The sequence below is a fragment of the Mobula hypostoma genome, chromosome X1 (genome assembly GCF_963921235.1).
Source record: "Mobula hypostoma chromosome X1, sMobHyp1.1, whole genome shotgun sequence".
NCBI lineage: Eukaryota > Metazoa > Chordata > Chondrichthyes > Myliobatiformes > Myliobatidae > Mobula > Mobula hypostoma.
In genome coordinates this window covers 8,869,104-8,881,662 of record NC_086128.1, presented here as the reverse complement: position 1 = coordinate 8,881,662, position 12,559 = coordinate 8,869,104, and the positions used below count along the sequence as shown (strand labels likewise).

The following is a 12,559-nucleotide window of genomic DNA, read 5'->3' as shown; positions in this document are numbered from 1 at the left end:
GCTGGCAGGAATAGGAGATTACAGCATGTTCGGTGATGACATCAGTGAGTGAGAAGTCTGTGAATACTTACAACTCTCTCCGGGGATTCAAAGGTCCGTCCCTGCTGATGTGCCGTACTGCTGGCTCCCAGTTCTCCTGCTGTAGTCTCCTCGTGTGGTACATCTGAGGTGGCAGCGTTGGCCAAGAGGGATACAAAGGGCACTGCCAGAGCTCATAGTGATGGTGGTAAACTGTGTCCGGCTCACTCTGTTCCATTCTGATTGATACAGGATTCTAAATGCAACACATAAAAGACAGTGCACGAATAGTTTTCTGAGATCTGAGATCTTTCTGTTAAGCATACAGCATGTACACCCGTAATCTTGCCTCTTGCCTCCCTCCCAGTCTCCCATGAGTTTACTGACTACAACTTGGCATTCAACACTATCACCCTCTCAGAACTTATCAATAAGATCCAAGACCTTGGCCTCGATATCCTCGATTTTCTCACTTGCAGACCCCAGTCAGTTCGGATTGGCAGCAACATCTCCCACGCAATCACCGTCAGCACAGGAACACCACAGGGCCGTGTGCTTAGCCCCCTGCTCTACTCGCTTTACACCTGTGACTGTGTGGCTAAGACAAACTCCAACATCATATACAAGTTTGCTGACGACACCATTGTTGTTGGCTGAATCAAAGTCGTTGGTGACGAATTGTCTGTCTGTCTTTGTGTGTAGGTTTTCAATAATGCTATTGTATTTCTTTGTTCCACCATGAATGCCTGCAAGAAAATGAATCTCAACGTAGTATATGGTGACATATACTTGTTATACCTTGTTAATAAATTTACTTTGAACTTTGAGGGAAGATTCAATCAGACTCTTTTGAGTGCCAAATGCAGATAGAGCGAGCACTTTGCTGAACACCTACCCTCAACCTGCAGGACCTGAGCTTCCCGTTACCTGCTGCTTTAATTCCCTATTCCACTCCCAGTGTGACCATTCAGTCTGCGGCCGACACTGTTACAATGAGACCCAATGCAAGCCTGAAAAACATCACATTTTCTTCCATCTGGGCACATTGTACCATTCTAGACGCAATATTAAATTCTCCAACTTTAGGTACCTCACTCTTCTCTCTGTCTGCATTAGAAGTGGCCAGTTCTGCCTGTTGTTATCTTGACTCAGTTTTTCCTGTTCTGCAAGAAGGGTCAGGCCTGCTGGACACATCCCACCACCCAGTTGCTAACAACACCCGACACAGATAAAGAAACATTGTGTGCTTCTCACTGCTACTCTGTCACTGTAACTCAGCTGGTCACATCCATCAGACATATTCCCTACTACTCATCTCTCCACATTTCCTCTGCAACTGAAAACTAACTTATTTTCTTTCTTCCATTGTCCCAATGAGGGGTCTCATACCTGAAAAATTGACCCTTTTTCTACAATCTGCTGCAGGAACTCAGTGGGTTGAGCTGCAGCTGAGAGAAGAAAGAAATTGTTAATACTTCAGGTCAAAATCTTGCATTCAACCAGCCGAGTTCCTTCAGAAGATTGAGTATTGCTCCAGCTTCCAGCATCTGCAGTCTCTTGTACCTTAGCAACGTGAGCATTTGGCAGTGTACAGCTGTGAATGGAAGTGCTTTAGGCTGTAAGTCTGATCTTTCAAATGAAAGCATCAGATTGGACAGAGTGAAAGCTCCATTAATGAATACTTCCGAGGGAGCACACAGACTGACTCCAGGGAAACACTGAGGGGACACCCTGGCTGACTTTTGGTTAATGCCACATTTGATTAACTGTCACCTGCCAAGCCCAATACAGTGGGATAACTGAGCAGCGACTGACATCTGCTTTACGTGATGCGTTTTGAGAAATGCATATTGATCAGGCCATGACATGAGATCTCTGGTCCCCCACTGAAAATGTGAACGAAACTTCAACATTAGCAACTCGCTCTGATGGTGACACCTCCAACAGCACAGTACTTCACAGATGCCCGATGCCTCAGGGATGGAATTCCAAACCGTCATCTTCAGACCCTGACTGCAGTGCCAACGCTAAGCCATGGCTCACAGGTAGGTTACAGGTAAGTTAGTGGTGGTGGTGGGGGGCAGGGTTTGAAAGTGAGTGACCTCTGACCTGCTTGGCAGACTGCGACTGCGTGTTGTACCCGAAGCTGGAGAGTGCTGCCATGGTGATGTTGTTCATGATCACCTGGTGCATCTGTGCGTTCTGTATCATCATCAACTCCACCAACTCTGAGGAAGGAAATGCAGTGACCATCAGGATTACAGGCACTCCCACCGAGTGAACCACACATCAGGGATATGAGCAGATCCAAGCTGAAAGAACAGACTGGGTCTCACCTCAAGGATGACTTCTCATGAGTATCTTGTATTTAGTCTTTAAAAACTCCCTTAACCGCGTCATATTCATTTCATTATTTTCCCAAATTATTCCGTGTACCAGATCCTGCTGATTTTAGTCATTCGTACGCATGTATATGTCAAAGTTATTTGACCACCTTATTGGTTGGTGCCCTACCACGCATATCCAAACTGGGAGATCATTGGTTAAATGCAGAGTAAAACTCCCACTGTACTGCCATGGATACATGCAGCACATAATCAGGCTGTTCATCCCAACTCATTCATGTCAACCAAACTGCCTTCCTGAACTAATCCCATTTGCCTGTACTTGACCCATATCACTCTGAAATTTTCATTTTCCAATTCAAGAACCTGTCAAACGTAAAGGTACCACCTCTGGCTGCTCATTCCATATACCCACCACTCTCAGTGTGAAAAATGTACCCCTTAGATCCACTTTAACTCTTTTCCCATCTCATATTAAATCTATCTCCTCTAGGTTTAGACTTCTCTACCCTGGGAAGAAGACTGTGACCATCCATCTTATCAGCCTCCTTCAGTCTGGGGAAAACATTCTCAGCCTTTCCAGTCTCTTCTTATAATTCAAGCCCTCCATTCCCAGCAAGATTTCTGCTTATTCACATCCCTCGTACTGCATGGTGCTAGAATATTCCAGGAGCTGTTAAACCAACAGCAAGTACAGAAGGACATCCCAACTCGTGCATTTAATGCTCCATCCAATGAAGGTAAGTATACCACATGCTTTCTTCACCACTTTGTCTACATGTGTCACCACGTTCACTTTGCCTGGCCTCAGTACGCAATAGACGGCTATGGGTCAACTGTTGGTAAATGAGACTAGCCTGGTTGGAGCATCTTGGTTGTCCTGGACCATTTAGACTAAAGGACCTGTTTCCATTCTTTGGGACTCTACCCATGACTCAAGTGTTACCTATTACTTGAGAAAAATATCTTGGAGACACTTAACAAATTCTATCCCATCTTTTAGCACTGTGTCAGCCCCAGACAATTTTAAGGAAGTATCTATCACCGACAATTATAACCCTAGTATTCCTACATATTTGCTGCTCTAATTCCTGCTGACTACTTGTGGGCCTACAGGACAATCCCATCAAAGTGATCACGTCTTCTTTCTAGGTTCAGCCCATATGTCTTCAGTGGATGTAGCTCCTGGGATAACCTATGAGAGTACTGCTGTAATGATCTCTCTGATTAAAAATGCAACCTCCTCTGCATTCCTGCCTTCTCCTTTGTTACTCCTGTAGCATCTGTATCCTGGACCACTGAGATGTCAGACCTGCCCATCCCTCAGTCATGTTTCTGTTCTAGCTATAATAACCCAGCCCCATGTAGCAATCCATACACTGAGCTCCTCTGCTTTATCTGTCACAATTCTCACATTAAAATAAATGCAGTTTAGTCTGCCACACTTTCCATGCTCACTGCTGCCTGTCCTAGCTACTTGACTTACTTAATTTGATTTCTATATTTGCCTCACTTTTCTCATCTGCTACACAACTACTTTTGAGTTTTCCCTCCTGTTAGGATAGTTTAAATCCTCCTGAGTAACTTCAGGCCAGGACACTGGTCCCCCTCCAGTTCAGGTACAACCTGTCCCACTTGTACATGTCACTGATGCTCCCAGTGGTCCAAGAGCCTGAATCTCTGCATTCTGCATCAGCTTCTCAGTCACACATCCAATTGCACTATCCCATTCCTGCCCTCACTAGCATGTGGCACCGTGACTAATCCACACAGTAGATGCCAGCCCTTGATGTCTTGCTATATTCACTCAGCAGGACCACATCCCTTTTTCTACCTTTGTCATCACTGCCAATGTGTGCAATCACCTCTGACTGCTCCCCCTCCCCCTTGAGAACATTCTGCAGATCTCCTTGACCCTGACAGTAGGGAGGCAATATACCATCACGGTCTCAGTCACAACCACAGGAACTATTGTCTGTCCCCCGAACTGTCGGGTCTCCTGTCACTCTGCATCTCTCCTTTCTGCCCTCAGAGATGGTTGTGCTGCCACAGTGCTGGCTGCTGCTCTCCGATGAAAAACCTCCCTGTCCGAATGTACCCGAAACAAGGTACTTATTACTGAGGGGAACGGCCACAGGGGAATCAGAACCAGATTTATTTCTTATCATTGACACACTGTCGTTGATGTGAAACTTGTTGTTTTGCAGCAGCAGTACTACCTTTGCACACCCTGTCCACTCTCACTGGTTCTGTCAGCGGCCTGCACCTTCTGTGTGACCGCCTCACTAAAGCTCCTGTCTCTGATACTCTCAGTATCACCGGTGGCCCTGAGTGAGTCCAGCTGCAGCTGCAGCTCCAGCCGTTGGATGCAGTCGGTCAGGAGCTGCAGTTGGACACGTCGCACAGGCGCCGTCACCAGGGAGACAGGAAGTTTCTCTTATCTCCCCAGTCTGCAGGAGGGGCTTATGATCCAGCCTGATCTCTAAGCCACCAAATAAAACGGAGAAAAGTGAAGGATTTTTACCATACCTACCTAACCGCTGTGCATCCTCCTCACCGATGCCTCTCGAGGCCTGAGACATCACGGATTAGGTAGAGAATAAGGCTCACTCTACACAGTTAGGGGTGAGGCCTTCCGTTGGTTGGGGTCAAGTGTGGATATTGCATTGTGGCTGTCTATGTGATACCGAAGCCTGGGCAGTACAATATGGAGAGCAAGAAGCTGCCCCTGCAGCGGGCTCATCCCCTCCACACAGCTGACGAATCCAAGTGAAACGACAGAGACCGATACAATTTGGCACCAGCGTGGAACTCAATGTCGGACTGCCGAAGGGACTCCAATTCAGATTTTCCCTTGGCGTTTACTCCTGAAGCCCTCCCTATGAGTGGATACAGTCACATGGCAGCGGAGGTTTGAGAGCAGAGTTTTCCTTCTCCTACATAAGCAGCCAACCACAGCTGACAAGCCCCATCTGCCTGAAGCGACTGGTCTTAAGGCGCCAGTAACCCGTCTTTGCCCTTTCTCCTGTCAGTAGAAACAGTTCCATCGGGCTTAGTATCTAAACCACACGTGAAGGCAAGGCACTGGCCTTGGTTGTCAGAGGCAATTTGAGATGCATGTCACTGGGAGTGTTTAATAGGTGGTGTGAGCTTATTCCCCACTACCTCCCCTGGCTATAACAACCTTAAGGAATGCAGGTTAGAGCCAGCACGGGTAAACTGTTCCCCCTATACTCTCCTGTCACATATTCCTGAGCAAAGGCAGTAAGGTTAGACAGAGTTAAGTTCTCTCTACACTGTCCCATCACATACTCCCAGGGCAGGGGCTACATAGGAATGATACCAGGTAAAGGTCCTCGTATCTCAGGCAGAGAAACACTGGAGTGGAAGTATTGTGTAGGAACATCAGAGAGGCAACAGAGTGAGTGATGAAGAGGGGACTTGGAAAATGTGTCAGGCAGCATCTGCAGAGAGGGGAGCAGATTTCACATTTCCACTAGATGATCTTCCACAAGAACCAGTTCTGACTCAGGGTTTTGGAATGTTGAACCTCCACACACGCTGTCTGACCCGCTGAGTGTTTCCAGCCCTCCACTTTTAATCCCAAGGGCAACGTGACGGGCGACAAATGAACCCATGACAGCTCAGTCCTGCTGATCCAAGCCCATTTGCGTCAGGGAAATCTACGGGCTGGGTCTAAAGAGCTACATCTGCAAACAAAACGAAAAAAGCATTGCATCCAGCTGTGATTGTGAGCCAGAAGTAACTTCTCCTAGTGCATCCATCAAGCAGCGTCAGAGATTAATGTGCAACCTGGCAGCTGGCCAACATTGTCGTTCCCACTAAGATTCATCACTCAGCAATTCCTCATGATCCCTAGAGTTAGACTCAGACCTACAGCTTCATGGAGCCAGCTCCCACCTACTGATGTTGGAGCCACAAGTGCTGGAGACCACCTTACCTTCCTTCATGTGTCCATTCCTGTCTACTGGGATCTGAGGCTGCTGGGGTGCAGGGAGCTGCTGGATTATAGTCGCTGGATGTTGGGGTACCTGCAGGAAAGCAGAGAGACTGGAATCACACGAAGGAAGTAGTCACAAAAGGCCGAGGTCGAGGAAGACAAGCCCTCTACATCCAGGTTGGACTGGAGCAGGATGTGGACACAAGTCTCCAGAGCAGACCCGAGCTGTTCCTGCTGCAGAAGACAACACCCACATGACAGCTTCCTCCACCAAAAGCTGCAAAAATGGCCCAGATCAGGTGAGAAAATTCACTGACCTGCTCACCTCTGGAATCATCTATTAAAACAGGACCTTGGGAAATCTTTCTACCCTGGAGAAAATTTGCTGTGCATTCACCTGTACAACACATGTCCCAAAGTACACTGAGGGCAGGATACACCCCTCACCTTAAACTCCTCTCCTCAAAAGCCTCACTTCAAAGTCTCCTCTTCAAACTCCTCACATCAAACTCCTCTCCTCACTCAAATCCATCTCAAATTCCGCTCCCTCATCTCACCTCACCTCAAATTCCCCCCCACCCCCACACTCACCTCACTCCTCAAACACCCTTACTTCACACAGTCATCAATCCCCACCCGCCTAAACATGCAAGCCTACATCACCCATCCCCTCAGACTCCTCACCTCGCACTCTACATGACACATCACTTGCACCACTTACCCCTCACATTTATAACTCTCCTCAAACTCGCACCCCTCACCACGTATCCCTCCCCTCCCTCTGCAGTCTCTTTTTGTGTCCTTTTTGTTAAGGGGGATCTTGTCTGACTAATTTGATTGAATATTTCAAAGAGGTAACAAATATATTGATGAGCAGTCTGTTTGCAGTTGTCTACTATTAAGGCCCTTGTCAGCATTCCACGTGGAAACTGGTGTGAAACGTTTAAGCCCATGGAATCCAAGGAAAGTTGACAAATTAGATCCAAAATTGTCATCATAACAGGAGATATAGAGTGATAGTGGAGGGTTGTTTTTTGACTGGATGCCCGACCAGTTGTGTACCATGGTGGTTAGTCAGTGATGGGACCCCAAACCCAGTGATGCAACATTTCCATCAATCCCCAGACTAGGATTACAACATTCCCTGCCAGAGCGATACCATTCCCAGTACAGGAATATATTATTCCTGCCCAGCATAACACCATTCTCATTGGAGTCCTGGAGTCACACAGCATTGAAATAGGTCCTTCAGACCCTCCCTGGACCATACTGACCACAGTGCTCATCTAACCTAGTCCTATTTGCCTACATTTGGCCCCTATCCCTCCCAACCTTTCCTGTCCATGCACCTTTCCAAGTGCATTTTTTTTAATGTTGTTAATGTACCTCCCTCAAACATTTCCTCTGACAGCACTCTGGGTGAAAATGTTACCCCTCAGATTTCTATTAAATCCCTCCCTTCTCACTTTAATCGCTTCATCTAAAATAGAAATACAAAAAATGACAACACACTGGTGTCCTTGGACAACTAGATGTTCATAGTGCAGCACTTACACAACAATAATTTTAAATATGACACTATGTGCTTGCACAAGTCCTGATGTCCGTTTCAAATTTATAAATTTATTCCCCAGTAGGCTCCTGTGACCACACTGCACACTGCTTCCATCCTGCTCCACTTGGAAAATGGTGCCTCATACATCACGATGCTGCATGTTGCCTTCAGCTCGCTGTGTAATACAATCATCCCTCAGAAGCTGGTGGGTAAGCTGTCCTCATTGGGTCTCAACATCACTCTCTGTAATTGGATCTTGGGACTTCTTCACAGAAAGACCACAGTCAGTCTGTGTTGGCAGAAACATCTCTAGCTCTATCATGCTGAGCACTGGCACCCCGCAGGACAGCATACTCAGCCCACTGCTGACCTACCAGTGCACTGCTAGATCTAGTTCCAGATGGACAGAAGCCACGCTGTCATTCAGAGAACAGGTCTTCAGCTATTTCCTGAGCAGCCAGATCCCTCCATAATTACTGGAGTCATACCTGTCAGCTTTCTTGAAGGTGATAAAAATCATGCTACTTCAGAGGTGCTCTGTAATGCTCTCCTCTTCCTAGATGATTAGGCTGTGAGCTTGTGACTGATGTTGCATCAAGATGCAGAACTTCAGTTGTCTGGGACCCTGTTGTTTATCAGTTGACATATGGCTTCCCAATCTCCTTATGGTTTGAGGTGGCAGGAAGATTGGACAGTTTGCTCTGGAATAAGCTCAAGAGTATTCACACTCCATTATGCTGAGCACCGCCACTCCCCAGGACTGCGTGCTCAGCCCGCTACTGTTCACGCTGCTGGCGCACGACGTAAGTGGTTGGCTCCATCAACAACAAAGATGTGACAGCATATAGAGGAGGTAGAATGGTACGAGAACAACAACCAGCATCATAATTCCTTTCCATGGGAGTTAGAAGGTGCAAGACGAAACTGGATGGGTGAAGCATGGTGTCAACGGCTCTGAGACAGCATAGTGTCTGTGTCCCTACATCTGAGGCTTCAACTTCCACAATGGACGGAAGAGACTGATCAGACAGCACCTGGACAGGGGCTGAAGTAAACTGTTGCTCGAGTTTCTGAAAAGCTTTTTACAGCCTCAGGAGTCAAAAAAAAAAGCAGGTGACCTTCCCCCTTGTCTGGAGCGTGGAGAAGGTGCTGAAGTTGTAGACAAACCTCCTGTAGAAGTTGGTGAAACCGAAGAAGTGTTAGACCTGTTTGACAGAGTTGGGTTGGGGCCAGTCTCAGATAGTTCGGGTTTACTTACAGGCCATCTGAAATCTTGCTTCTGTTGATTATAAATCTCAGAAAGGAGACCTCTTGGACATGAAACTCACTTCTCTAGTTTAACATAAAGGTAGTTTTTCAGGAGATGCTGAGGTACCTGGTGAACAGGATGGATGTGCTCATGGGGAGACTTAGAAAATACCAGAATGTAGATAAAGATGAACTGGTTGAGCACGTCATGGAGGACATCATTGATGAGCTCTTGAAACACAGCTGGAGCATTGATAAGGCCAAAAGACATGACCTGGTATTGGTAGTGGCCTGTGGTGGTGTTGAATGTGGTTTTCCACTCATCACCCTTCCAGGTATGGACCAAGTGGGAAGCATTCCTGAAGTCCAGCTTTGTGAAGATGGTCAAAAGCCATGGACATCAGAGGTAGAGTATAACAATTCTTGACTATCACCTTGTTGAGGCCCTAGTAATCAATACAAGAATGCGAGCCACCATCCTTTCTTCTCCCCCAAAAAGAATCCTGCACCGGCAGGGGACACGGACAGGCGGATGAAACCTGAAGTCAGGGTGCCCTTAATATAAGCATACATGGCAGCATACTCAGGACTGGAGAGGGAGAATGCTCACCCCCCCAAGGAGAACACGTACCAGGGAGTAGATCTATAACACAGTCGCAAGGGCATTGAGGGGGCAGTGACATGACTCACTTCTTGCTGGATATTTCCTTCAGGTCAAGATACCTGCAAGGGACTTGTGATAGCTCCAGAGGGTTATGAGACTCAGAAGGGACTTGGGAATGAACCTAAGAAGATGCAGGTCGCATGGCATGTGGGACTACTCGAGCATGGAACCAGTAGCCCAATCAATGTGAGAGTTATGACGGACTAGACAGTGGAATCCTGAGACTACAGAAAGCTTGGGAGAGTGAATTAAATAAAACTGCATCCTCTCCTGGTGCGTCTTGATGTGAAGGCACAAAGGATCAGTAACATGGCTGACACTGCCATTGCCCAATGGTTGAGCATCCAAAGCTGTCACCATGAGTGGAGAATCTAGTAAGGAGAGGGGAACTTGGAGAGAGATATCCATGAAGTTGCCAGCAGCCCTAGAGTCCACTAGTGCCTGAGAGAGTGCCATCGTTCTCCCCAGGAAATGGATGCGGAAAGGACTCCAATGACTGAAGACTCAGTGGTAGAAGAGACCACTGTCACAGTTCTCCCCATGCCGGATGGGCATGGGCGTTTTCACAACAATGCAGACCTGAAGTCACCTGGCCTGCTGCAGCGCTCTCTCATCCTGTGGTCTCACTCTGCCTGAGAGAAGAGTGTGCCCCTAGCTTCACTGGCACCTCAGAATCAGATGGAGGATGATAAGGCTCAGGCTCAGGTGGTTGAGGGAGGACTTGTGTTCTGGCAGCAGAGGCTGCTGGTGTGCTGAGAGAACCTTCAGGGAACTGAAAATTGCCCCAGTGTCTACTCATGTTTTGCTAAGACCTGGTCATGTTGATCCATGGTAGCCCCAAGACTAGTCATCACAGCCAAGAGGCAGTCAGCATCAGGCAGTGAGTTGGGTGGGCTTGTCTCTGCTGGGTTCATCATTTTGGCTTAGTCTTACTATTAGGCCCACCTGGGCTTGAACCTGGGTCTGCAGTGTGGCAGTCCAGAACTCCAGCAATGTACCCAAGGGGCTGAGTGAGAAATAAATCCAGGTGCAGAGATCGCACAGGAAGACAGAATGGATATTCAGACAAGTACTTTACTGGATATATGGACAGGAAAGGAATGGAGGGTTATGGGCTGAGTGCAGGTCGGTGGGACTAGGTGAGAGTAAGCGTTCAGCACAGACTAGAAGGGCAGAGATGGCCTGTTTCTGTACTGTAATTGTTATATGGTTATATGATATTTTGCCTTTCCAGTACAATTCCAAAACAAAGGCAATAATCCAAATCCAAAGTCCAGGCAGTGGTTCAATATTGTAAAAACAGGAGTCAAAAAGGAACAAGCAGGCAATTCCAAAAAACACAACAGATCAAATTCAAAGTTCTAAAGTAAAACAGGTCCAAAATGCAAAATAGCAAGGCAAGGGCAAAAAAAAATACTCTCAAAAGGAATACAGCACTGTATTACAAAACAGACATACATATCAAGCGTTAGCTCAAAGAATGAGCAAAGAACTGCACAATTCACACAGCTTAACTAGGTACGGGTGCAGTGAATTACCACACAAGTAACACAGCAAGGTAAGAATGTTTAGAAACCAAAAGCTCACTGAGGGCTTCTAGTGGCCAGCTGTGGGATCGACCCCAAAGTCCAAACAGACTGGTATGGGAATTGCAAGGCATCTGACCACAAGACCCTTCAAAGGACTGCTGAGGGAATCATTGTGGTCTCTCTTCTGATAAGCCTCATATGAGAGGCTTATCAGGAGCGTTGCATATGCAGGGTGCTCAGCATTGTCAATGATCCTTCCTATCCGCTCAACAATCTTCTTGCCCCCTTGGTAGAATCAAGTAGAAGGTACTGCCACATTAGGACAAGAACTGTTAGGATGGAAAATAATTTCTTCCCCCAGGCTGTGAGACTCCTGAACTTCCTGCCCACACCCAGGTATCATCACCATAAGATATAGGAGCAGAATTAGGCCATTCGGCCCATCGAGTCTGCTCCGCCATTTCATCATGGCTGATCCAATTTTCCTCTCAGCCCCCATCTCCTGCCTTCTTCTCGTATCCCTTCATGCCCTGACCAATCAAAAACCTATCAAACTCTGCCTTAAATATACATAAAGACTTGGTCTCCACAGTTGCCTGTAGCAATGAATTCCACAAAATTCTTTGCAACAGAAATCACATATAAAGCACCAGTAGTATTATACAACTGGAGCAACAGGTCCACAGCAGATGCCATCTGATTGTCTCTTTACTCAACCCTGGAATATCTGGACAGCAAAGATGCATTTTACCAGGGTGCACTTTATTGAGAACAGCTCAGCGTTCAATGCTATCATCATCTCAAAATTAATCAATAAGCACCAAGACCTCGACTTCAATACCTCCTTGTGCAATCAGATCCTCGCTTGTAGACCCCAGTCAGTTCAGATTGGCAACAATATCTCCTCCACAATTTCCATCAGTACAGATGCACCATAAGGCTGTGTGCTTATCCCCCTGCTCCACTCACTTTATACTTATGAATGTGAGGCTAAGCCCAGCTGTAATGCCATGTTTAAGTTTGCTGACGACACCACTGCCGTTGGCTGAATCAAAGGTGGTGATGAATCAGCATACCGGAGGGAGATTGAAAATCTGGCTGAGTGATGCTACAACAACAACCTCTCGCTCAATGTCAACAAGACCAAGGAGCTGATTATTGACTTCAGGAAGAGGAAACTGGAGGTCCAGGAGACAGTCCTCATCGGGGGATCAGAGGTGGAGAGGGTCAGCCTCTTTA

The 12,559-nt window shown here is 47.0% G+C and overlaps 1 protein-coding gene across 1 annotated transcript in view; it reads right to left on the bottom strand.

Moving 5' to 3' along the window:
* LOC134340509 (proline-rich protein 29-like) overlaps window positions 1–12,559 on the bottom strand; it is a 35,809-nt gene that overhangs the window by 8,415 nt on the left and 14,835 nt on the right. Inside the window, exons 2-4 of the mRNA XM_063037824.1 lie at window positions 6,325–6,415; window positions 2,128–2,246; window positions 72–274 (exon numbers count right to left, since the gene is read on the bottom strand). Of these exons, the coding sequence (XP_062893894.1) occupies window positions 72–274; window positions 2,128–2,246; window positions 6,325–6,415 (413 nt within the window). The remainder of the gene's footprint in view (window positions 1–71; window positions 275–2,127; window positions 2,247–6,324; window positions 6,416–12,559) is intronic.